Genomic DNA, 25026 nt, shown 5'->3' with positions numbered 1-25026 from the left:
GGGGGGGGGGGGCGGCGTAAAACCAACACCCGCCGGGCATTGCTTAAAAAGATGCGGAGCCGTCATATCGCGTACACGAGATTCCAGACCGACATGACACAAGGACCCTTTTCCACAGCGAACGTCCCAATCCGTAAAGGCGCACCTTGGCACGCAACGTCGGTAAGATCTCGACTGCATATGTTTATTCTGGCTATTGCTAGGGTGGAGGATAGTTCTTGTCGGATGCTTGTCTGTATAGATCACCCCCTATAGCAGTTGGTTTGTGCTTCGCAAGTGTGCGCTCTGGCTAGAGTTAATGATCAAAATATTGATCTTGGCAAACTGGGGGTTACAACCTTGGCCCCATGGAGGGATTTTTTTTGGGTTGTAAAGTCCAGAACTGTCTGAACTCAAACGTCGTATTTTTCCACAACTACTCCTTAACACGGGCCGCAACTCTGGCGAATCCTTGACGAAATTATAGATCTGGCCCCTGAAAATAGTCGAGTCGACCAACAGCCTCGCACCCCAGGATAATCTCCAGTTTTTGCCCGTCCAAGCTACTTCGTAGAGTACTCATGACCATGTTCTAGCCAGCCTGCTGTAGCGAGAAGAGAGGCAAGACGGGGGAGTGCTGTCTTCGAGCCGTGCCGGTCCGAAGCGAAAACTGGTAAATAACTAATACAAGCAACTAGACGAATCTTTTTAATCAACGGCCTGGTCGGCCGTTCCAGGGGGGATGCTGTACACATTTCGGTATAAGCATGATTCGATTACTCTCCCCCACCGGAGTTCGTTTCATATGAGGAAGAAATTACTGGACTGCGACGGTCGTTGGGATTCTCAACATGGAGAAAATCTAGTACGAGGCCGAGGGTGCGGCATGGGGCTATCCCCTGGCTGACTCTGATCCTTGGCTATAGAATAAAATCTTATGCGGATATCTTAATAGTACTTGTATTGACTGATAAGGTTGAGGATCTACAAAAGAACTGAAGAACACATAGTTGGGCATCAACAGACCTCACTTACTTGAAGGTGCTACACCCCAGAAGTAGTGTCACCACTAACAGGCCTCCTTCCGAGTCGGAAGCCGAACTGTTCGCTTTCTGTTATACGTCCCTTGGTTGACAATGTCAACTATATTTGACAGTCTGGCTGGTTGTGCTAGGCTTTATCACGTAAAAGGGTTACTAAATATGCTTAGGAATTGCATCAGCAAACGATCCCGCCACTTCCGGCGGGCCTGACCAGCAGTGCACAGTCATCACATGTCGTGGCTAACCATCTTGTTCGGAGTAGGGTGGCCAGTTCGTGACAAATGGGGTTCAATATTCCTGAAGTCCGTATATACATACGCACACAAAGCATACCCACAATGCGAACGGAAAGTTTGTTCACCATCGAAGGACCTTATTCTGACGGATCCTTGCCCAATTAATGAAGATCAGTGGAGACGCCACGCGCGTTCGTTACGATTCAGATTATCATCATGAGTCTCTGCGATGTCCGGTGCGGGGAGAGGCTGTGGTTACTGTCCGATTCACGGAGAGGCCAAGACTTCAGAATAATGCTGCTATGCCACTCAAAATATAGTTTCGTTTGCTGATGAAGGTGGAACCTGCGTGTTGCGTGCCACGTCACTTGCCGTCAGTGTTTGTTCAACCGGAAGGCCGGACAGTGATTCCATTCCAATACAGAATTTAAACTTACAACCTAGTCAACATTCCCTTTTCCTCCCACGATTCTTAGTGCGCGAAGTGTCGTTACACTGGGCGCTTGTTGGGACTGGTTCGTCCGACTCAGTAAGAGCTGCATTCTAGCTGAAATTTATGATCGTCGTGAAGCATGGGACACCCCAGAGTGAGCCTCCGGAGCTTATGCGATCAGATCAGCCACGTTCATCGGCATCTCGTCGATTTGGGTCGAGTAATACACTGTTAAAGGAGTCAGCAAAGCCCGGATTTTTTGTTTCAAGTGGAGCTACACTTACACTCGATGTCTCTGAGGATTCGCACGTCTTCGCTAGTAACGAAGTTGATGGCAACACCCTTGCGACCAAACCTTCCCGAACGGCCGATACGGTGAATGTAGTTTTCACGATTGCTGGGCAGGTCGTAATTGATAACCAAACTGACCTGCTGGACGTCGATACCACGGGCCCAAACATCGGTAGAGATCAACACTCGGCTGTTTCCTTGCCTGAAATCCTGCATAATGCTGTCACGCTCCTTTTGAGGCATGTCTCCATGCATGCTGCTGACCGTGAAGTTGGCCTCGCGCATCTTGTCCGTAAGCCAATCAACCTTGCGCCTCGTGTTGCAGAAAATGACGGCTTGTGTGATGGTGAGTGTATCGTAAAGGTCGCACAGCGTGTCGAATTTCCAGTCCTCCTTCTCAATGGCAATGAAGTACTGCTTCAAACCCTCCAGCGTCAGTTCGTCACGCTTGACGAGAATCCTGACAGGGTCGGTCATGAATTTGGTTGTCATGTCCAGCACATCATAGGGAAGGGTAGCCGAAACAACCACAACCTGGGTCGCGGGTGGAAGGTATCGGTAGACGTCGTAAATCTGCTCACGGAACCCTTGGTTCAACAGCTCATCGGCCTCGTCCAGAACGAGCATCTTGATATGACGGGTGCGGAGATGGCGGCGGCGGATCATGTCAGCCACGCGACCTGGTGTACCCGAGACGATGTGCTGTCCATAGTCGAGTTTGCGGATATCCTCGCCAACGTTGGTGCCGCCGATGCAAGCGTGGCACTGCACGTTCATGTAGTCGCCCAGGGCCATGACGACGCTCTGAATCTGTGTTGCCAGCTCGCGAGTGGGCGATAGGACGAGTGCTTGGGTCTCACGCACGGCCGTGTCGATAACCTGGAGCATGCTGATGGAAAATGTGGCTGTCTTTCCCGTTCCGGACTGCGCCTGGGCGATGGTATCGCGACCCTTGCAGACCTGAACGATAGCGCGCGACTGGACCGCCGACGGCGACTCATATCCGTAGGCGTAGATGCCACGGAGAAGGCTCTCTAATGTCATGGTATGTAAGTTTCCGTTCTTTCACTACTTGCGTCTGATTGCCCATTGAAGGCACTGCTGAGCTCACCCTTCAGAGCCATCGACTCGAAAGTCGGATGGACCGTGACCTCCTTGGAAGTTGTAAATTCCATCCGCTCCTCCGCCTTGCGGTCGATCCCACTTCCTTCCGCCATTGTTACGGCTGAGTTTGAATATCTGTGATTGTCTTCAGTAATGGAGATTTCGGTCTTCGTATCGCGTGATGCTTTGTCTTCGCTGGCGTTTTTATGATGGCAATTAGGATCGAGTTGGGAATTATTGGTTGATTTAAATGCAAAGGAAAAGCTGCAATGCGGGCGAACTTTTTGGTGCCAAATGCGCCTTGAATGAGGTTAAAAGGTGGGGACACTGATGTCACCCCACTAAAATACATCAAGGCGCATTCTATGATTCGCCAGATCAGGGCCATCTCGAATTTCTGTGTCGCGATCTTTGCCAGCCATAACGCGCTTCGAAGCTAGATCGAATTTGATGCATTCAACCACATAATCACCTACCATCAGGACCATCATAACTGATACACCCACCACTACAATTTCACCTTCAACAGTTGCTCGGCATGCTCTTGGAGGACCAGCGTTATGTCCAAGAGGACTTGGAACGCCTGGAACAGGGCATTACTGATCGCATGAGCCACGAACCTACCTTTGTACGTCTCTGGACGATGCGCGACCGCTGCATTTTTGTTCATATATCAAACCAAATGTACTCGCGCTGACTGTCATTATGACTTCTAGATACGAGACCGCTTAAATCGTGACCATGAAGTCGCGCAGCTCCTTGAACAGATACAAAAACAATCCTCCGAGCTCATCTCCATGTACGAGGATGTCAATGGCCTACGGTCCAAAGAGATTCAGACTATTGGCTCGGGAGACCCATTCGACGAATTTTACAAGCAGGTTGAAGATATCAAGGAACATCACGCCAAGTACCCGGCTGAACAAGCAGAGAATCCCGAACTGAGGTATCGACCCGGACGAGATGGGCCCGATTCCACACAGCCGTACGTGGTGGATACGATATTCTCGGGCGAGGAAGCGTTTGGCAAATTCTTCGACCTTGTGGCGGCTCACGAAGCTTACATAAACCTCCCCAACGTCAAACACCGTTCCTATCTGCAATATCTCGAAGTGTTTGACGACTTCGCGCCGGGAGCGGGAGGTGTTAAACGTGCAGATAAGTTGACGGACCAGTACTTCAAGTACGTGGGAGATTTGGCTGAGTACCTTGAGTCTTTTATGCGGAGAGCGAGGCCACTTGAGAATCTCGACAAGCTCTTTGCTTCGTTCGCAACAGACTTTGAGAACCTTTGGGAAAAGGACGAGGTACCGCATTGGGGACTGGAGAAACCAGAAGCCAATGGATCCGCACCACACACTACCAGCACAGCGGAGGCAGTATGGTGTGACGCTTGCGAGAAGGAGTTCAAGAACGAAAACGTCTACAAGAATCATCTTACTGGTCGGAAACATGTCAAGGCCGCTGAGCAGAAAGCCAAGAGGTTAGAGGAGAACGGCGAGGCCTCTGAAGAAGCCAACACAGACGGCCCCACAAAAGGCAAGAAAGAATCGGCCACCCGCCTGAAGGAACGCGCAGTAGCGGAACGAGAATATCGAGTAACGCGGTTAACAGAGGCGATGAAGACTGAGCGAGACGAGACAAAGGTCAACGTGGAGCGCAGGCAAGGCATGACGGAACGAGAGCGACAGCAAGAGCTGGAGAACCTTTACAGCATAATGGGAAGTGCCATAACCACTTATGGTGCCGGTGGGGCCAATGGGCACCAGGGTGGCGAGGGTGACGAGGATGAGGGCGAAGACGGAGAGGAGAAGATTTACAACCCCTTGAAGCTGCCACTAGCTTGGGATGGTAAACCAATTCCGTTCTGGCTATACCGGCTTCACGGCTTGGGTGTTGAGTTCCCCTGCGAAATCTGTGGCAATTTTGTCTACATGGGCAGGCGGGCATACGAGAAGCACTTCAACGAGGCACGGCACATCTACGGTCTCAAGTGCCTCGGTATCTCCAACACTTCGCTTTTCCGCGATATCATCAGCATCGAGGAGGCACTCAAGCTATGGGATAAAATTCAGCGTGATCGCAAGCGTAACATGGGCGATGATGGTAGCGTTGTACAGATGGAGGATGCAGAGGGTAACGTGATGCCGGAGAAGGTGTACTACGATCTTCAGAAGCAGGGACTATTGTAAACGGGTGCATATAGTGGCGAAGGGGTCAAGGATATAATAAAGATAAGATCTGCGAGATATAGCCATTGGCGGATGTTCCCGCCGGTTTCCTGGTCTTTCTCAGGAAACGACTTTTTTCATGCTTGGATGTTGTGTTGGCAAATCTCGTATTGTGCCGTTTTTTAGTGTTTAAGTCGGAGAAAAGGGGAAAACCGGATTCAGAGCCGGTGGGTGGCTGACCAGGAAAAAGACCCAAGTATACAGTACAGTAAGTACCTGGTTGCCGGCTTTTTCGATCGTCAATGCGAGTGTTTGTCCGTGAAGAAACAAAACAAAAAAAGAAAAAAAAAAAAAAAGAAAGAGGAAAACAGCAGCTGGAGATTGGGCGTCCATGCTAGGATTACTTTGCTCTCAACGCTTGCTTAAGAATGAAGAAATCCGCAATTCTTTATGCAAGCTCATCAGCGCCCATAACCGCCCAAGCCGCCTTGCCGCTGGTGATGCTTGACATTGATTGAGTGGCGGCTTAGGTTGTGAGTGTTTTTAGTAGATGCCAGTCTGGGCGGATTGGTTGGCTGAGAGGACTCAAATCAGCTTTTACGTTTGTGGCGCCTACCCCATCGGAGGCCTGCACCAACCTTGCAAACCCCTTGTACCACACACCAGAGCGCGCGTCAAGCCTTGATTCCACTCGCCAGAACCGACTCCATCATACTCTTAACATGTCGTCCCTATTGCTCACCCACCAACCTTAGCCTACCAAGTTGCAAGCCCAGCTAAGTACCAAGTTACTTAGTCGCTTCCTTCGTGCGCGCCTCGATTTGGGCGCCAAACATCGCGCCAATGGACGTTTTCTTTTCGACACCCAGCAACCAAACAGACGGCGTGGTTGATGGTCGTGCAGGGTCTTTTGAAACAATGACCACTCCTGGATTGATATTCCTTCTTTCTTTGTCTGTTTCCCCGCAGATCAGACTTACTGCGATCAATGCTCCTCAAACGGCGAGTCTGTATGGTCTTCCGTTGTTTTGTACTGTACACCCGCAAACCAGCCCCCGGGCACCAATCTTGATTGTCAATCAGTGTTCCACTCTCCCATTTTCAAGATGCTAACCCGATAGAAGAAGTCTTCGCCACTGGAACTCTGTCCATATTTGGGAAAAGCTCCCAACGAAGCCCGAATAATTTGGGAAGTCCCTGCCCTATTGGCATGAACTGGGGCGAAAGCCGCGTCCCGCACGTCCGCCCCCGGACCAACACAAATTTCCAAGTGGTTCGTGTGTGGGCGTGTGGTGTGTATGTATGTATGTGTCTATCGGCACCTTACTTGCCTGGTATGTCTGTCTCTTAGACGACAAGGCTACCAAGCTATGTCATTTTGAAGCATCCTAGAAATTTCTAGATTTCCTCTCTTGTCATCCTCGTCTACTCGCGTCTTGTTGACTCTTTCTTACGTTCAATGACACCACGAGGCTGGCCGCCCGTTATCTAAGGCGTTTCACGAATAATTGATCCGTATCTTTTTTTTTTACAGTCACACTTACCACGCTGCAATATAGACCTGGTTCTTTCTTTTTCTGATTTTCCTTTTTATTCCAATTACACATACAACAACCGTATAGCACTGCCACCCCTCTCGTCTCTTCTCTTTAGACCTTTGTCTCAAGGCTCGTATGGCGTTTTACATATCATTTGTCCAGTACCGAGGGAGCTCATAACCCGTACAACACGGCCATGGACTTCTACAAGGAAAAGGCGACGCAACTATTACTTGAGCACCGGGAGGCACACACAAACCCGGACTTTTCTCCTCTGGCTTGCAGTTGCCAGTGTACTAAATTCCCCAAGGATGGCACATTCACATATAGAGAGATCAACCATGTCATGGCACGCATCGTCGACGAGAATGGATCGGTGGACCTTGTCAACGCACTAATCAGGATGGGAGCCGATGTCAACGTCACACGGCGAAGTTCAACAAGCCTCTGGAAGAAGGTAGCCAGGCGACATCAGACTCCAGAACGCAGCGATTTGCTCCAGGTCGCCACGGTGCGATGTCGGCCCGAGCTTGTAGAGGTTCTCGCCGCCCAGGCAGACCAAGCCAACCTCGACAATGCCTTGCGATATGCTATACTGCGTCGGGACCTTCATGTCCTCCAAGTCTTGCTAGACGCCGGCGCAGACCCAGCAGAGCTGCATGATGATTTTGAAAAGGCAGTCATGCTTGGTGAGACGGAACCAATAGCCCTGCTTTTGGCAGGTCCAAAAAAACCCTGTATCGACTGCATATCAGGAGCATTGACCGTGGCCATCAAGGACGGGGCCTCCAAGATACTGGAGTTATGTATGGCAGCCGGCGCCGACCCGAACCATCTCGGGGGTCAGGCTTTGGTTGCTGCGGTTGAGGCAAAGAGAAGTGACTATCTCGAAATTCTCCTGTCAAGCCGTCGTGGGAGGCTAGCCATGATGAACTCCCTAGACGCAGCAGTTGGTGTCGCCCATCAACATTTATCCCGACAGGACGACGAGACTTTCCGAGAACTGCTTGAGATGTGCCTACTCTCCGGTGCGGCCGGCGAACGAACCGAACGACTTTTCACATCAGGCCTTGTTAACTGCGTCAAAAAGAAGAATCAACAGCTCTTGGACCTCATCTTACAATATACGCAGCCAATCGATCCTTACCACACTCTGGCTGTACTGGAAGCCATCAAAAGCTACCAGACGGTGATTCTCGCGCAGCTGCTCAGGATGAAGCCTTCTGATGATTGCCTTGTTGCTGCTATGTCTCAAGGAATGCGTGTTGCGGATAGTGAGGTTATGTTCGAAATTATCGCCTTGCTATTGTCTCTTGGCGCCAGAGGTCCAGCAGTATCTGCCGCTTTTGTCACCTGTGTCGGTCTCCTTGGCGACAATTTCGATCTGCTACATGTTGAGCTCGGCAGACTTCTCTTGGAGCAGGGCGATGCGGACGTTAATTACGACGACGGTGCAGCTCTTCGAATAGCAATCTCGGCGGGTCTCATGGGCATAATATGCGACATCATGGATAAGCGGCCCAACCAAGCCACCCTCGGAGCTGCACTACCGGTCGCAATGGCCATGGAACCATCCAAGAAGCTCGACGTTGTTGAAATGCTGCTCAAAGCAGGAGCCAGCGGCCTGGTAGTCGATTGTGCGCTGGTGGATGCGGTGAACAGCGCGCCCAAAGATACGCCCCTGGTGAAGCTTTTGCTCACTCGTGCGTCGGTCAACCACCAAGGTGGCGAGGCTCTCGTCGGAGCTATCCACAATCAAGATTTCGACATTATTGCGCTCATTCTCGCTCAGCGCCCTGATCGCGAGGCCATGACCGCTGCCGCGAAAGCTTCCTTCCTGCTTCCAAAGAATGAGAGGCGAGAGACAATCCGCGTCCTCATTCCTAGGTTCCATAGCGAGCACCTAAATTTCTGCTTGAAACAGGCGATACTATCAACAAAGAAAGACACAGACCTCGTTGAGCTACTTTTGGTTTCCGGAGCTGATCCTCGCTGCGACGGAGGTGCTTGTCTAAAGATTGCCGCTTCTTCGTTTGATGTCGCGCTCCTCGAGCTGCTTGCCCAGAAGATTGGCAAAGATGATCGACTATTTACCGAGATATTCGACCACCTCATCTCACAGGGCGAGGAATGGCTGGCACATTCACATATCGACGTTGTCGAATTAATCTTACGTTTCGGTGCTTCTGGTATAGTTTTGAGCAGGGCACTGATCGACGCTGTTCAGGCAATGTTCCCCGTAAGACCTGGCGGTAGCCCTAAAAGTCGAAGTCCACGAAGTCCGATGAGCCCTTGCCGACACTCTAGTGCTCCCCCGGAAGCCATTCTTGACTTGCTACTCAACCACGGTGCCAGCACCAACTATGAAAGCGGGAAATCCGTCCAGTTGGTGGCAAGGAACGGTGATCGACACCTCCTAAGAAAGCTACTTGATACCAAGAACTGTGCTAGTCTGCAGACGGCGACCACGGCTCTTTATGCCGCTATCAGTGCAGGCCACACCGAAGCGCGGCTGCTTGAGTTGATTGACGTCTTTGCCGACAAGTTCACTGTTGCTCCTGACTTTAGCAGTCAGGGTATATACGATGGGATGCTCCCACCACTGTATTTGTGCTTGGAGAAGTACCCTCGCTCGACTGTGGTCATGAACCGAATCATCAGCGCTGGTTGTGACTTGTCACAGACGGTCAGGATCACATATGCTCCCACGTCAAACGGAGAGGTACAAGAGCAATCATCAGATTACGAAGCCGCGAACGTGTTGATATGGGCCCTACTCCAGACTTCCAGCAAAACGAGCTCTGCCGTGATTGCACAGCTGGCCAAGCAAGGAAGTAAGTTGATGAGCCATATGACGAGAAACAGACAGAGAAAGCTAACATTAATCACAGCCGATGTCTCCTTTGTCACTGAAAAAAGTAAAGTGACGCCCCTGATTGTCGCTGCTAAAACAAATAGACCAGAGCTGGTGGATGAGTTCCTCAGGCTCGGAGCTAGGGCAACCGTCCAAGACTCGCTGGGACGGTCTGCTCTTTTCTATGCTGCGCGGATGGGTAGTCACGAATCTGTTGTCTTGTTGCTCGACAAGAATCTTCCCATCAACGACGGTAGTCTGCACGAGGCCTCGCGCAACTTCCACGTCGACGTTATGCATAAGCTCATTGAGGCTGGTCACGACCCTGACTACAGGTCAAACAAACACGGCGGTCATACGGCACTTACCGTAATGGCGAGCCGAGGTATTATTCCGGCAGATCCAGAAAGGGCAGAGGCAGCGGTGGACATTCTCAAACGATTCAACGCAAGTCCACTGTTGAAGGTTCATGGCAGGACTGCTGTGTTCATGGCTCTCGACAACATTGTCGACAGTGCAGGACCAGAGGCAATCACGACTCTGCTACTAGATCGACTCTTATGGAAGACACTTAACGACGAGAAGAACGTGTACACCGACCAGCAGGGATACTCTTTTTCACCAACCATGTATATCAAAAAGGGCCTGTCTCGTGCGCACGAGTCGCAACATGAGGTGTTGCTCTCTCTTCTCCGTGGCCAGGGTGCGATAGATCGATTTTACGCGAGCATAGAGGCAGAGCAGCAGCCGGTCGATGCTGTCGGTATGCCAGACGAAATCCGCGAGCAGGAGAAGGAGCGACGGGCTCGCAGGCTACGACAGCAGCGTGAAGATGACGACCACACACGGCGGTTGCGTATGGAGGAGGAGACGACTATGCATGAGCTTCGTCTCTCAGGGGCGCGGCGCTTTGCAGAATACGATCACAGTGACAGGCTGGCCGATCAGCAACGGCGGAACCGGGGTCTTGACCATGCCTTGGATATGCAGATCGAGCTGGACAAGCACCTCAACACTAGCACTATTCGAAAGGGGGAGGCAGATACAACTGCAGCGATCGAGTGGAACAAGCACATGGACGGGGAGGAGATGAGACGGCAAAAGACCGAGAGCGATTTTGAATACCGCGTCCGCGGGCGCACGATCCAGACCATGGAGGAAAGGGCCGAGCTGGAGATGCAAGGTGCGCGATATGCGCTAGAGGCGGACAAGCGGGCAAGAGAGCTGGCCCTCAAGCAGTGGAATTCATCTCGTGTGCACGAGATCAGTCTTCAGAAGGCGCGCGGCGAGGCTGAACTCAATGTGTGGCAGCGCAATGCGCTCGCTGCCGGAGAGACGAGGAATATGAGGGAACGAGATGCCGTGCAAAGTGCACGCGACGGCAGAGCCATGATGGACCGTTGGGCGCAACACAACATGCAGGTCGTTGAGAAGGCTGGGCCCGGCTCAGCTGGTGGCTGGGTGCCCCCGTCTGCTGCAGTCGACATGGTTGCTTCCTGGACGGGTGCCGGCCGCAACGGAAGGAGTGCGGAACCCAGGAGCCCAGGACCCATGCCGAGCAGTGGAGGCGGGGGCGGTGGTGGTGATGGACATCTTCCACCAAGTGCTAGAGGATACCACTCACCACGGGTCAGCTCCGTTAGGGTGAGCGAGGGGCCTGTCAGGAGGGCCATTGCTGGGTGATGGCAGACATGATGTTTAATTTCTCAGGACGATCATTCACGATTACTTTTTTTTCTTTTTCGTTCCAGGATTGGAAGATTTTAGCGACTGTATTGGCTTTATCGGCGTAGCAGCTTGGGAAACAGCACGGGTTGTGAATTGGAGCTCTAATTCTTTTTCGTCTGGGACATTTTGGGTATTAGTTATAGACATTGGATACCTACATAAGAACAATATACTTTATGGCTCAACATCAGTAGCATAATTCTACCCTTTTTCACTAGCAGTCCGTGGTTATCGGTGTATGACAGAGGTAACCTGTTGCTTGAATGAAACCTTGCCTATATTGGCCGAAACATGTCGGGGACAAGACATCGAGGACATCTTCATATATGGGCAAGAAACTGGGAATTCTTAGCATTCATCACTAGAAGAAACATGTTTGTGGAGCACATGCATGCATACATGCATCAAAGAAATGGCAATTTTGTCTGTCGTTCTTGCGGGAATAGCGCTGTGATGAGTGGCAGCCTTACCTACCTTATCTATCTAGGCAGCAAGCACCTTCTCCCACTTTCTGTTCGGTGCATCTTCGCATCGACCACCGAAAGTTTGCAGCTGACTAATTTATTCGCTCGCTAAATGCACCCTGTCAGCTCGAATATATATTGCCGCCTTCGCTCCCGGCCTGTTTTGATTATTCCCCTTCTTTCTCCTCTCAGCTTTTCTTCGGTACGTCGAACTGCCCCATGCCTTCACCAAACATTTGCCATACTTGGACTTCAATGCTAACCTGCGTCCGCTTCGAACCATTACAGCCTGTGGCTTAGATCAAGTGTAGTATCTGTTCTTCTCATGAGTAATTTCTGAGACGGTCTTCAAAGGACCGATCTGTTGATTACCAACACTTTTTGAAATCCCGGGGTGGCGTCCTCTGGGCTCGCCCATGATCCATCGCACTGTGACCTCCCTACCACACTGCCTGGGAGTGTTGCGAACAACAGCTTTCTCATTGCAAAACTGGGCTTGCCCGGGTTGTGAAGAGAACGGCTCAAGAAATGTCGTCTGCGGCATGCAGCTTTACCAGCTTTTGAGTTTGGGGATATTGTGAGGCTTGAGTTATTGGGTTTGGAGGATGAGCTTCTGAGGATGAGTAGCACACTCTGGCCTCTTGTGGAAGAAGGCGTTTGCAGCTTGTTGGTGTACTATAAATGAAGATTCTACAAGGTACGGCAGGCAATGATCAAGGGACTTGGGCGGCAGTAGAGAGATGGCATATATGGCGTAACTCGTTTGTGATTCGAAACGATGGATATTTTACCTGCTCTGCGTCAGTGTCTCAAACACTTGGAATCAGGGTACTTCAATGGAGTTGTTGTATCGCGATATGAAGCCGCCAAAATTGTTTCTTTTGATGCCGTGGCATTTCTCCACGCAAATCTCCTCATAACGCTTTCTTTCCTTCATTAGAATTGTTTGTCTTGGTCTGCATAGTCTCTGCTCGGCTGAATCTCCAAATACCTCCGAAGCATCGCCTGTGGCGAGTCAAAAGCAGCACCCCAAGCCCATTCAAATTGATTCGCTTTCATGAGAATCAGCATCATGATTATGGTAACAATTCATACAGTTTTGCGGAAAACACGCCCATGTTTGTCCTAAGGCTCCAATGCTCTCAATTTTGACTTGAAAAGGCCGACCGGCAAACACCCGAAAGGCACTTTTAAGAAGACGGACCATCCAGAAAGTCGTGACGCATACGAGACATATTATCGATATAACCTTACCCGCCCTCAAGCCCTTCTTTGTCTCTTTGACGCAGGCTCGTCAACATCCATGTCGCCATTCGCACCACCATCACCTATCTTCTCGTCGAGCCAGGCTATGGCCTCATGCAGTAGCTTCTTCTCGCCGATGCGGACTTCCATTGCCATCCTCAGACGTGATTGATTGCTGCCAAGCATCGATATCCTGGCCAGATCCTCGTCCAAGGTAGTGCCGTACTCGGTCAACTTCATACTGGCAGCCTCCCGTACAGCCGAGTGAATTATGCGATCCCTGAACTTCTTGTCCTGGACTGCATCCGGACGGATGGTCTTGATCTCCTTGAATCTCGCCTTTGCCATATCCAGCAGCTCTTCGGGCAACTCAGAGAAGGAGGGTGTGCCCTGGAGCTGACCAAACTCGTCGGGATCCGCACAGGTCCGCTCAAGGGGATATGAATCCTCGACCTCGACCATGGCGCCGGGCACCTGCTCGCTGTCGTCACCAAACATTGCTTTGGCTCTAGCCTCGTCGATCTTGTCCCAATCCTGCTGTGCCAAGTTCAGCCGCGAACGGATGCCGCTGGTGATGGAGGCAGCAGTCAGCTCCACAACGTCGTATCGACTGTGCTTCTCCGTCACGTAGCCGTATCTGCGGAGGAGCTGTCCGTTGGGTAGTGGGCCGTACTGAGAGCAATTTTTGTCAGTGTGACGATTGGTAGAGGCGCGGCTCTTTGTCGCGAAGTAGAGATTTGAGTCCACTTACGTAGTTCAGTATTTCCTCGCCAGCTGGTATTTTGCGCAGAGCCGTGGCTACCAGGGCTTCTTCCGAGTGGTTGATGTGTGCCTATTCGAAAACGTCAGCAGAGTTCACGACAAGAGAAAAAGGCACTCAAGAAAGAGCTCACGTTGAACTCAGCATCTGCGTTCAGAATGTCCGCCATGGGCACCATCCCCATCATGGTCCTTCCTTCCCTGTCCTCGACCCAGCCGTCCTCGTCCTCATCCTCTTCGTCACCTTCGCCCTCGAGATCAAAGGAGTAGGCCATGATGGTGCTGCCCATCTGATGAGCAAGTCGGACCAGGCGATCGTCATCGGCATCCGTTACCCCGCCAAAAACGGCGGCGTTCTCCTTGATGACGGGGAGGATCTTGGTCCGAATCATGACATCGGCTTCCTCCTTGCCGATGCTGGCCACGACAGGGCTGGCCTGGAGCTCGCCAATCTCCTCGCTGGTCCAAAACATGGGCGTTTCGAACTCGGTGGGCAGCACGTCCAGGTAAGGCCGCCACGGCGAGGGGTCGCAGCGCAGGTGCTCGTACATCATGACCAGGATCAACGTCGTCCACGAGTTTTGCCCGCGTTGGTGAGAAGAGCTCCCATCCTGCGCCTCGTCGTCCTCATTCTCGTCCAGTGGCTCGGAGCCTCTATTGACAAAGATTGAAGAGTCTACCTCCTTGAACAATTGTGAGTTCTCGAGGCATATTATATCCTTGCGAGGGATGGTGAACAAGACGGTGTCAGGCTCAATGTCGGCCGTTGCAACTGTGCAGTTGTGTTAGTGCTTATTTTTTTGACAACCTTCTCCCCAAGATATTCATGTTTCTTTTTCTTTTTCTTTTTCATTATCTTCCTTACCGATTCCACGTCCAGCATTGCGATTTCTGAGGTCCGCAATTTGTATGTTTTCGTGAAAGGTCGCGCCTGGCAGATTTTTAAACCACTGGAGAAACGCGCTCGTCCTTTGTTCAAAATTATCACCGGTCATTGTGAGTATTGGTTTTTTTTTTTACCCTCTCTGCCGGAGCCAATGAAATAGCTGTACTCCGTATTGATATTATCGGTGATTCTAAGGCTTAAGAAGAGTTTTTTCTCTCGTTATTTCCCCCCATTCTCTTTTTGCCTTTTTTTTTTTTCGTTACCCAACAGTCTCGTCGATGTTATGTTGTTCGACGTGCCACAAGTTTTGAATGTGGGGTGGAAATGAGAAAAAGTCGAACATGAGCAAACAATTATCAAACCATTTATAAACATTGCAACTAACGAGAATAATCACATACGACCATACCCACTGGAATATACGGGATCCCGTCCGCTCTCCCCTAGTCAAACCAGTGAGGGCCGAACTAGTACTGAGGTGGGTGACCACTGGGGAATCCTCGGTGTTGTATGTTTTTTTTGCACTTTTTCGTTATTCGTTTTTTGTTTTTCATTTACTTTCGGTTAAAATTCAAAATTTCTCAAAATTGGGATGTTCACCCTGCCACCATATACGACAGGATCGCGTCCGCTCTCCCCTCGTTAACGACTAGACTAGTGGAGAGCGGGCGTATGCCGTAGGTCACACATGTCTGGCCAATGGCCGGCGGCCATTTTCGCGCCCCACCCCGCTCTCCCTCGCGCGCCGTCCATAAAATGCACCTCGCCGCCCACCGATCCTTCGCCGTCGGGAGGAACAAGGTTCCCGTTTCTCGACAACCGGTTGAGCACCCGTGGGCCATGGAGTGCCCATCAGGAATTGGCGATGGGAAAATCGAGGAGACGAGATCTGCGATTGCTCTCCTTTGCGGGATCCTCGAAATTTGTTTGGTTCTCGAACTTTAAAGACCTCCGATCGCTCCGAGGTGCTCCAGTAAATAACATTGCAAAGGTAAGTCCTGATTTAAATACTCTCTAGCCGCTTGACTGTGTTATACATTTGATATTTGATAATGGCAGTGGATTGCCACGTAAATGACGGCCAGCTGCAATCTCTTTCGGGTTTCCCGTCTCTGAGCTTTGACTCTGTTGGAAAGCAATTTGAGCAATTAGGTTCATGGTAAGCTTCCACCCCTTCCTCGTCAGACCTAGTCAACAGGGCTGCTCCCTTTTGGTCTTGCTGTGTAGGCATGCCAATACCTAGATGTATGACAACACGTCTCGGCTACCCCCTTGTCGTTAGCGGCTGTGATGCTGGTCACTACACCTCTTTTTTTTTTTTTTTTTTTTTTTTTTTTTGGGTGTTTGGTGCCCCTTGAGAGGCGAGCGGGGCTTCTTTTACCAAAGACAGAATCTCCGCGGACATCATCTCAACCTACTCAAATTTGATTGCCATTTCTAATGTTTATCCACTACTAACAAGCTCAGCCCAACCAATGGCCCCCTAATCCTCATCCTCCTTAAGCGGCTCCCCAACCTCAAAGTCCTCCAACGCCCTGTTGTAGAACGACTTCCATTGATGGAACTTGCCGGCGGTGACCATCGTAGAGTACTCATCTGCCCAGTCCTCCAGATCTGGAAAGACAGACGGCTCAAAGACGAGCCGCCGCCCAAAGACTTGCACGATCCCGAGGTAAGGGTGCTGCCGCGGGTACCTGCCCTCCGATAGCCGCACAGTCAGCCTCCTGGGCCGGAACGCGCGCTCCACCAGCCCCTTGACCTCCGGGGGTTGCTGGTGGGGCCCCGTCTTGAGCAGGGTGAGCTCCATCTCGAACCTCAGGGTTCTGGTGACTGACGTCTTGGTCTTTTGGTCAAGGGGGGTAGACGCTGTGCTGCCTGCGGTGTTGCCAAGTTCTCCGCTTTTAGGCTGCTCGTCTTCAGTCGTCGCCGGCCCGATCTGATTCCAGGAAAAGTTGGCGCGGAGGGCGTTGTGCATGTTTACCGTCAGGTCCAGCCACCCGGTCGAGTCGGGGCTGAAGAAGGCGATGCCCCATTCGGCCGGGTTGTGAACCCAGTTCTTGTCGCAGAGGGCCTCCTGGAGGACAGTGTCCATGGTTGTGGTGTAGCTAGGATGACAGCAAGATGCCGGGCGGAGATGTGTGTTCGTTGTCTGTACCGTGTGGTTCTTCTTTCTTTTTCTCTCCTTTTTGTCTCCCTTCTTCTCGAATGATAATTTTAATTTTGACTGTGTAGATAGGTAGGTGTGTAGCAAGTAGTAAGTTGGCAGTAGATGTCTCTGCACGTACAGTGCTATAGGATCGCAACCCAAATACAAAAGATGGTGGGAATTGGTAGTTCTATGTAGTAAAATCTCCTAAGACATGGGGCACAGCCCAATCAAGTACTTAGTTGTCCTTACGTCACACCCGGGCCGAGGACATACCCTTCATCTTCCCTGTTGCCAAATGCGGCGAGGCTATGGTATGGGGTCCGGCGAGATTTAAGCATGGCCAATCTGCAGGCGGATTACACATCCCAAGTGGGGACGGGAAAAAGGGATTGCAAAATTTGGTGATTGGTCAACCAGAACTATATAAAAGAAAACCAAAAAAAAAAAAAAAAAAACCACTACCATGTCAAGCATCTTAGCAACACGTAACTTTGCACAAAGCGGTCATTTATAAATTGGGCAAAAAAAAACAAAAAAAAACGCATCGATTTGGTCCTCAATACTTTTACACATTGGAAAACTTTTGGATTTCTAATTCCCCCATTTGCGGTTGTTGTTTGCAGTCCCTATTTTTGTGATGTTTCACAGTAGGCCTGCGGCTGTGGGTGCGGCTGTGGAATGCGGCTGACTGATCTTTTTACCGTGCCCCTATCAAAGTCCATGTTTGTACGAACTGAGTGAAAGAATCGCATGGAGGTGGCCACCATCTTCTTTTCCAATACGTAAATTAAACAGGTTGTGAAGATCGCAGAGTCAGCATTTTAGTAAACATGTACAGTCGACCGGGATAATAAAGAAGACAAGCTTGTGGCAAATGGCTAGCCGCGGACAGTATGTACCTGTAACGTCACGGAGGAGAGGTACATACTTTTCGCTATATAGCACCTACCATGTTACTTAACTGAGAAGTTATCAAGGTACCTTGCATAATAAATTTTTCTACTGTTTACCATGTGATCCACTTGCATCCTGGCTGTCTTTTTTTGTTAGCCTGGATGACCGTAGTAATTTTTCAGAGGCTGTGTGCGTGAATAGCCTCAGCATGAGGGAGCCAATGCCTTGAGTCTCGGGTCGCGGCCGGGAGGCTCGATGTCATGATGTCCATATAAAGCTACCGTGAAGAATCAGATGTTCTAGGTTACATTTGTCCTCATAATCATCATCTTCAGCATCTTCAGCATCTTCAGCATCTTCAGCATCTTCAACATCTTCAGCATCTTCAGCATCTTTAGTACAATCTTGTAACTCTCTCCATCTGTACCTCTTTTACATCCCCCACCGGAAATCGCCCACCATGTTCTCCAGTTTCTTGGTCAAAACCTATGCTTTCATTGCCACCATCAGCCTGGCACAGGCTGCCCAGATGATAGTTGGATATCGGACCTGTAACGAAGTGAGTTCCTATCAAGCCCCAACTCCACCAAACCAGCCCTTCAGGCGGCTNTCAGCATCTTCAGCATCTTCAGCATCTTCAGCATCTTCAGCATCTTCAGCATCTTCAGCATCTTCAGCATCTTCAGCATCTTCAGCATCTTCAGCATCTTCAGCATCTTCAGCACTTTAGTACAATCTTGTAACTCTCTCCATCTGTACCTCTTTTACATCCCCCACCGGAAATCGCCCACCATGTTCTCCAGTTTCTTGGTCAAAACCTATGCTTTCATTGCCACCATCAGCCTGGCACAGGCTGCCCAGATGATAGTTGGATATCGGACCTGTAACGAAGTGAGTTCCTATCAAGCCCCAACTCCACCAAACCAGCCCTTCAGGCGGCTTGAGCCAAATTGTACCATATTCCTTGCAGCTAACCACAAGATTTCCCCCCCTCAACAGCTAGAGGCAAGGCCGTACATGAACGGACCCGCTCCCCTCACCAGGAGCGCTGCCTTTGACAACTCCGACATATGGCAGCTTGGAAAGGGTGTCTATACGAGCCCCAGAAAGGGAGAATACGTACCTGCAGGCGGGGTTCAATGGCAAGTATTCCATACCCTTCCTTTTTTTTTCTCGATACCATCAACGCATTGATAGATTGCCCATTCTGACAAGAAAAACGCGCAACAGGATCATGGTCATCACGGCCGAAGAGTCCGAGTTCCCACACGTCCCCAAGATCTGGATCCCGGAGCGGATGGACTTCAAGGGCGAGGCTACAATCTCGAATTTTGTCGAAAATGAGGCCTGCATCAACGAGTGCACGCTGCGCTTCGCGCCCATGAGGCCCTCAAGCACAAACCTGCAGATGCTGATCCCGACCGCGATGATCAACGACGCGAAGCCCGTCATCAAGTTTTATGCCCAGGCCTACAGGGCCAACGACGCCAACGCGCCCAACCAGGTCCTCGACTACAGCACCTGGACCGGCTTTTCAAACAGCCCCAACGTGCAGAGGCGTTCGATCCTCGAGAGGAGGGTCACGTGCCCGGCCACTTGCCGTGCCAAGAAGGCCGCTCGTGCTTCGGCCAAGGCCCCTTCATCGTCTGGTCTCAAGACTTCGAGCCCTGCTGTCTCTAAGCCCCCATCTTCCGCTGCTATCTCTCGGCCTCCTTCTTCTGCTGGCTCCAGGACTCCGGGATCTGCTGTCTCTAAGCCTCCCTCTTCTGCTGCTGTCTCTAGGCCTCCCTCTTCTGCTGCTGTCTCTAGGCCTCCCTCTTCTGCTGCTGTCTCTAGGCCTCCCTCTTCCGCTGCTGCCTCTAGGCCTCCCTCTTCCGCTGGTGTCTCTAGGCCCCCTTCATCAGCTGGTTCCAGGACTCCAGGCTCTGCCGGGTCCAAGCCTATTGGCTCCTCGCAGGGAACTACCAGGCCCTAAACATTAGAAGCATGTTTGCGAGGTCCAACCTCAAAAAAAAAGTGGTACGGGAAGCTGTGGCGTTTTGGTAGAACACAGAGATTCGGCGGATGGGTTAGAAAGGACTTGTGGTAGATTTTCTTTTTTTCTTTTCTTTTGGGAAACAGGACGGCATGCATCTTTTTATACGGGCAACAGTACATGTATGGTAAAAGGGTGCAAATACAAAGTGGTTTCTAGATGAAGCTCGTGCCATAGGGACAACGCATCTGTTTGTGTTTGGGTTTAGGAGAGTCATTTATTGGGTTTAGTAGCGCTATTTAGCTTAACGAGCATGGAAGAAATCGTATCCTGCCCTCTGCGCTGACTTGGCGCTGCAATTTATGTGACGTTGAAGATTTATTTACTGCAACAAGTTTTCCATTCATTTTTTGGCGGCCATTGCTGCATCGGTTTACCAAATCGCATATTCGCATTTGGAAATATAATTCCAGTGATATTGCGCTTTTTATATAAGGGAGGTTATAAAAAGTAGTTACCTGGCCCCTTATATGCAGCATGGGCCAATGCAAAAAAAAGTGAAAGCATAAGGGCGGATGTGCATTGTGCTACGAGTAAGTAGACTAGAGAGTAGGGAAGAGAGCTTCAAATAAAAAGTAAGAAATAATACAGTAGAAAGTCCAGTTGCGTAAGGGCTTTAAAGTAGTGCACTATATTGTTAACACGGTAAAAGGCGATGACTCGAAATTCTTGACTTTTAGCATCGGCTAACGCACCTTTATTTGTTATTTTATATTCTTTTATTTTTAGCATGTTATGCTTATGTACTTGTTTATTATTGTCACGCAATGTACGGAGTATTAAAAGATTTCAACATTCGACTTACTACGTATTGCTTTGTTCAAGCATATATTTATATTTATTACATGTGAATACCTAGCCACATGTTGGTTTTTTTTATTCAACTTTTCACTGCTGCGTGCTGTTTAACTAAATCGAAAACACTGGTCCCCGAACAGCCCAAATTCCAAAAGGAGCAGCTGCGGGCCATTCGTCGAACTACTTTTAAGTTCTGGCATGTTGCAGATTCAATATAATATAATAGCACCTAAGATAATTGGTTTTGTTACCGCTGCCAAAAAGAAACCATTCGGTCCTATTCACAACGTGCAATGAAACCCTACAATTTGTCAAAGCGGTGTGAACCTTGAAAACGGTATCATAACGGTAAAGCAACGACGTCCGTTTTGGGGGTAAATTGTTTCCCGGTGTACGCTAGTCATGTCACGTCTACCCCCTGAAATCGCGAAGGAACAATAAGGGTTGAGTGTGGCCTGTCATCACCACCAGCCCCAGGAGGGTTGTACAAACGCTGCTGTGTAACTCTTAACTTGGTAGATCCCGTGGGTGCAATTGACCATATCCATACTCACAATGCCAGGGAGCAGCAAGGAGACAGGCCGTTTCCTTAACCTGCTATTCTAGACCGTCTGATATGCCCTTCAGTGGGTATAATTCAAGTGTGTAACTTCCTAAAAAGGGAATAACATGCTGCTCAGTTTCGGAATGAGAGCCAAAGGCCAGTCATTATCTGAGGCGCATTTTGTCATTTCTCATCTCCATTTTCTTTGGCAGACCGAATTTCTCAAGAGGCAATCTCTATATGTACCGATTGCGTGACAGCTCTTCCTTGAACCCAAGTCTAGAAAACCGTATAGCTTGTCATCATCTTCCGGGCCCCCTAGCCCGCCTTTTCAACATTGTTGTCGCTGTCATCCTTGATCGATAACTTCTCGGGCGCTTCATCGAGGTTTCCCACAATAGCCGCCTGTTCTTCCGGACAGTCAAACTTGACGTCGTCGCCAAAGACCTCTTGCATGCGCTCCAGAGTGTAGCCCTTTGTTTCGGGGTATAAAAAGTAAAAGATCGTGATCTCGACGAGAAGCCAACAGCAGTATACAAGATAAAACTTCCACCCTAGGCCATCCATTCCCATTGGGTTGACGAATTGGTTAAACACGGATGCCGTCTTCATGACGAACAGGAATATCGAAAGGCCTGTTGCCCGTTGCTTGTAGGTCAAAACCTCGACGGGATACTATAGAGAGAAGTTAGAGTTTGATCAGTACTCGGATGGTAGTGTTGCTCAGATAGAAGATGGTTTTTTTTTAAAAAAAAAAAAAAAAAGAAATAAAAGAAAAAAAAAACAAATAAACGACTCACCACAAAGATTAGAGGATTCAAACACACGTTGTAGCATGCAAAGTAGATGAAAATGAATGCTAGTGCAGACTTGCTCGCAGCATTACTTCCCGTCTCATTGTACACGGCTAGACTGGCAGTGAGTGAAGAGAACGATATGAACATGGCGATGGCACCACCAACAAACATTTGCCGCCGTCCAAGCTTGTTAGCCATCAAAGCGGAAATTAGTGCCGTGGCATAATTGACGGTAGCAATGGTTCCGTTTAGCATCGTCTGCTCCCCTTGGGTCGTGATGCCGATGCTGGTGAGAATTTTTGTCAAGTAGTATGATACGAGCCCGTTGCCAGACCATTGTCCAAAGACGGCCAATGTGATCTAGAAATTTGAATCAGCCGTGCACTCACAACTAGAAAAGTTTTCTTTACGTGGACTTACCAGGATCAACAACCGTTTGCGGTTCGCCGGGGTCTTCAGGAAGATACCAGGTCCAGCCCCTTTTGTCGCCTTCTCTGCCATCAGCGTTTCTTTCATCTCCCAAAACTCGGCTCGAACCAGAGGGTCCTCCCAGTTCCCTGCTCCATGGTACGTCGCCAATGTTTTGTATGCCTCGTCGCTCCTGTCGCAAAATAGCAGCCATCGGGGGCTTTCGGGGAGAAACCAGACGAAGCACATCTGAACACAGGCGGGCGCAGCCTGGAAGAGTGTCGGCAGGCGCCAGGCCCAGGGGCCTTCCAGGGGCCAACTGCCAAACGTGATCCAGCCCGCCATCAGGGCTCCGAGATAAAAGCTCGTGTTGTACAGCGAGCTAAAGAAGACGCGGTGGCGGGGATGTGCGAGCTCCGAGATTAGGATGGGCCCGGCGGTCAGGGCCATGGTGACGCCGAAGCCTATTATCATCCGGCCGCCGAGGAAGGCGCCGATGGTGGTGCTGACGCACTGCAGGATGACTCCAATGATCATGATGAAGCTCCCAACCAGGATGGACGAGCGCCGACCCCAGCGGTCTGATAACCAGGCCGAGAACGGGGTCGAGACAATGGATCCCAAGGGCAAGGCAGCTGTGGTTATGCCCAGAAGAGCGCCTTTCGGGTCTCCAAACTGCGACCTCCAACGCTCGATGCCTTGGAGGCCAGTGAGCACAGAGCCATCGTAACCGTTTGTGGCGCAGATTACGAGACAGGCGGGGGCAAGGAGCAAATATAGTCTGGTAAGTGATGGGGTCAGCCCGAACCGTCCATGGGACTTGTCCTTTGATTGAGCTTCGAGAATCTCAGTCACAGTCTGTGCTGGCCTTTCTGTGGGAAGCGATTTGTTCATTATGCACCTTTGTGTGTGGATGGTGATTTATTTTCATGGAGTTGTAGAACATCAATATGAACAGACGCAAAGAGATCAAGCGCAAAGCAGTTAACGGCTCATTCCCATCTTGCTCGTGGTATCAGCAAAAGATGTGGTTAATGAGATGATGGCGGGAAAACTGGAGTAATAATGTCATCCCGGCACGCCCGTAAGGGCAAGTCTGGCGTCCCCAACGGACGACGAGTCACTTCATGCGGTCCAAGATTGCGCATGGCTTCCGTATTGAGGGGAAATTGTTCGTTGTTACGTTCTCCGCAACCTTGAGTGTTATAATATTGAGATTTTCCGCAGCGTCCCCACTACAAATGAATCGCGAGGTTGCGGTGCAGAAGCGGAGGTGCAAACATGGTCAAACAATTTTCAGCTTTTAAAATCGCGGCTGTTAGAACTAGCGACAGTTGGAATTGGAAGCGGCAAAGAGGGACAAGATTGGTGATGTACATACTCGGGTGTCTGTTTATCTCCATCAATAAACTTGGGGTGTCTGTTTACCTCCAACCCAGTAAAAGAGGATCTCCACTGGTTAGGTAGCTACCCGCTAACCGCTACCCGCTACCTTAAAAAGAAGAAACTAAACCCTCTAGGATTGATTGTCGAGTCAGGAGCTATTGCAAATATTCCAGATGTCGTATACGCGTCTAATGCGCGTCTTATTAAGAGCAAATTAAGACCTCAATTTCCGCAGCTTATATTCCAGCCCTACATATGTTCTTGGTTTGGCCTTTTTCTCCTTGCCGTTTAAAGCTGCCGTCAGTCCCAGAGTGTATGCACCCCGCATTACTGAGGTGCGAATAGTGGGGGCATATGCCAACATTACCTGTCTAGTTCTAGACTAGAGGTACCTAAGCAAGCTAAGGTACCTACCTTACTTCCCCATGTGGGACTCATCCTTCAGCATGCACTAGGGACAAACTTATCCGATGACAGCTGTCAAATGTTGTAAGCAGCACTTTTTTTTTTATAGTTTTGTTCGGACCAAAATCCTCAACTCAGTCCAGACACTCAAGTTGCAAGTTCTTTGCACTAACACGCCCTATGTTTCCCTCAGGCAGGAGCAATATGGTACTTTGTGGCTGGCTCTAGAGACCTCACTTCTCCTCCAGACAGAAGAAGACCGACTACCTTACCTACACAGTAATGGTCTAGTCATGATGGTAGTTGGTGACATATATTGCAAAAATTACCAGTCCAACGATGGAAAACCCGGCCAGTGTCAGCGTAGGCTGCTTCTTGTCCAGTCTAGCTCTTGACAGTTTATATCCTCACAAGAGTCGAGACTAATACTTTAAGAAGCTCACAATGTTTCTTTGACGCATATTTAGTCACACATACCCATTGCATCTAAAGAAGATGTACTCGACACCAGCTCAACACCCGCTCGCATCATGGAAATTCTCACGGGGCTCATGTGAACAAAAAAAAAAAAAAATACCAAGCCCACGACAACTTCCAGATCTGAAATGCCGAGTTGATGCGAAACTCAACTAACTAGGTTGCTTTGCTCGCAATATAGCATTGCTCAACGTCCAAGGACCAGCTACGAAATTACGACAACCCTTGGCGCGAAATCCAGAATCCACCGCAATCATCAAGTTGGAAAAGGATGAAAACGAATATCCGAAACTATAGTAGATTCAAACTGACCATTTTTCAGCGCCACTCCCACACAGGATCGTGATCCTCCAGTTGCCACTCTTTACTATTCCTGAGAACGTTTCGCAAAGCAATTCTCGT

General features: G+C 50.0%; 8 protein-coding genes across 8 annotated transcripts; 2 read left to right on the top strand and 6 right to left on the bottom strand.

Moving 5' to 3' along the window:
• Positions 1-956: 956 nt before the first annotated feature.
• Positions 957-3324, bottom strand: PgNI_01437 (uncharacterized protein). Its single transcript, XM_031121508.1, has 4 exons — positions 3094-3324; positions 1976-3016; positions 1696-1919; positions 957-1603 (listed from the first exon to the last, which is right to left on the bottom strand). Exons 1-3 carry the CDS (start codon positions 3197-3199, stop codon positions 1861-1863), a joined length of 1206 nt encoding a protein of 401 aa, XP_030986119.1. The 5' UTR covers positions 3200-3324; the 3' UTR covers positions 957-1603; positions 1696-1860.
• A 180-nt stretch (positions 3325-3504) lies between these two features.
• On the top strand, positions 3505-11332 carry PgNI_01436 (uncharacterized protein; the record flags this gene model as incomplete). The annotated part of the gene is made up of 6 exons (XM_031121507.1): positions 3505-3714; positions 3803-5274; positions 6046-6267; positions 6341-6557; positions 6911-9629; positions 9687-11332. Exons 1-6 carry the CDS (start codon positions 3625-3627, stop codon positions 11330-11332), a joined length of 6366 nt encoding a protein of 2121 aa, XP_030987651.1. The 5' UTR covers positions 3505-3624.
• Positions 11333-12863: 1531 nt separating this feature from the next.
• PgNI_01435 (uncharacterized protein) lies at positions 12864-15027 on the bottom strand. The gene is made up of 4 exons (XM_031121506.1): positions 14711-15027; positions 13980-14617; positions 13838-13918; positions 12864-13758 (listed from the first exon to the last, which is right to left on the bottom strand). The coding sequence occupies exons 1-4, from the start codon at positions 14838-14840 to the stop codon at positions 13102-13104; spliced, it is 1506 nt and encodes a 501-aa protein (XP_030987643.1). The 5' UTR covers positions 14841-15027; the 3' UTR covers positions 12864-13101.
• Positions 15028-16214: 1187 nt separating this feature from the next.
• Positions 16215-16823, bottom strand: PgNI_01434 (uncharacterized protein; the record flags this gene model as incomplete). Its single annotated transcript, XM_031121505.1, has 1 exon — positions 16215-16823. One exon carries the CDS (start codon positions 16821-16823, stop codon positions 16215-16217), a length of 609 nt encoding a protein of 202 aa, XP_030986118.1.
• Positions 16824-18956: 2133 nt separating this feature from the next.
• On the bottom strand, positions 18957-19226 carry PgNI_01433 (uncharacterized protein; the record flags this gene model as incomplete). The annotated part of the gene is made up of 2 exons (XM_031121504.1): positions 18957-19176; positions 19210-19226. 2 exons carry the CDS (start codon positions 19224-19226, stop codon positions 18957-18959), a joined length of 237 nt encoding a protein of 78 aa, XP_030987641.1.
• PgNI_01432 (uncharacterized protein) lies at positions 19009-19749 on the top strand (the record flags this gene model as incomplete). The annotated part of the gene is made up of 1 exon (XM_031121503.1): positions 19009-19749. One exon carries the CDS (start codon positions 19009-19011, stop codon positions 19747-19749), a length of 741 nt encoding a protein of 246 aa, XP_030986117.1.
• PgNI_01431 (uncharacterized protein) lies at positions 19287-20288 on the bottom strand (the record flags this gene model as incomplete). The annotated part of the gene is made up of 2 exons (XM_031121502.1): positions 19287-19745; positions 20268-20288. 2 exons carry the CDS (start codon positions 20286-20288, stop codon positions 19287-19289), a joined length of 480 nt encoding a protein of 159 aa, XP_030987638.1.
• Positions 20289-21257: 969 nt separating this feature from the next.
• On the bottom strand, positions 21258-23250 carry PgNI_01430 (uncharacterized protein; the record flags this gene model as incomplete). The annotated part of the gene is made up of 3 exons (XM_031121501.1): positions 21258-21826; positions 21952-22308; positions 22369-23250. The coding sequence occupies 3 exons, from the start codon at positions 23248-23250 to the stop codon at positions 21470-21472; spliced, it is 1596 nt and encodes a 531-aa protein (XP_030986116.1). The 3' UTR covers positions 21258-21469.
• Positions 23251-25026: the final 1776 nt, after the last annotated feature.

The sequence above is a fragment of the Pyricularia grisea genome (assembly GCF_004355905.1).
Source record: "Pyricularia grisea strain NI907 chromosome Unknown Pyricularia_grisea_NI907_Scaffold_1, whole genome shotgun sequence".
NCBI classification, from domain to species: domain Eukaryota; kingdom Fungi; phylum Ascomycota; class Sordariomycetes; order Magnaporthales; family Pyriculariaceae; genus Pyricularia; species Pyricularia grisea.
The sequence above is the reverse complement of the archived record's forward strand: the minus strand, read 5'-3'. Positions and strand labels throughout refer to the sequence as shown.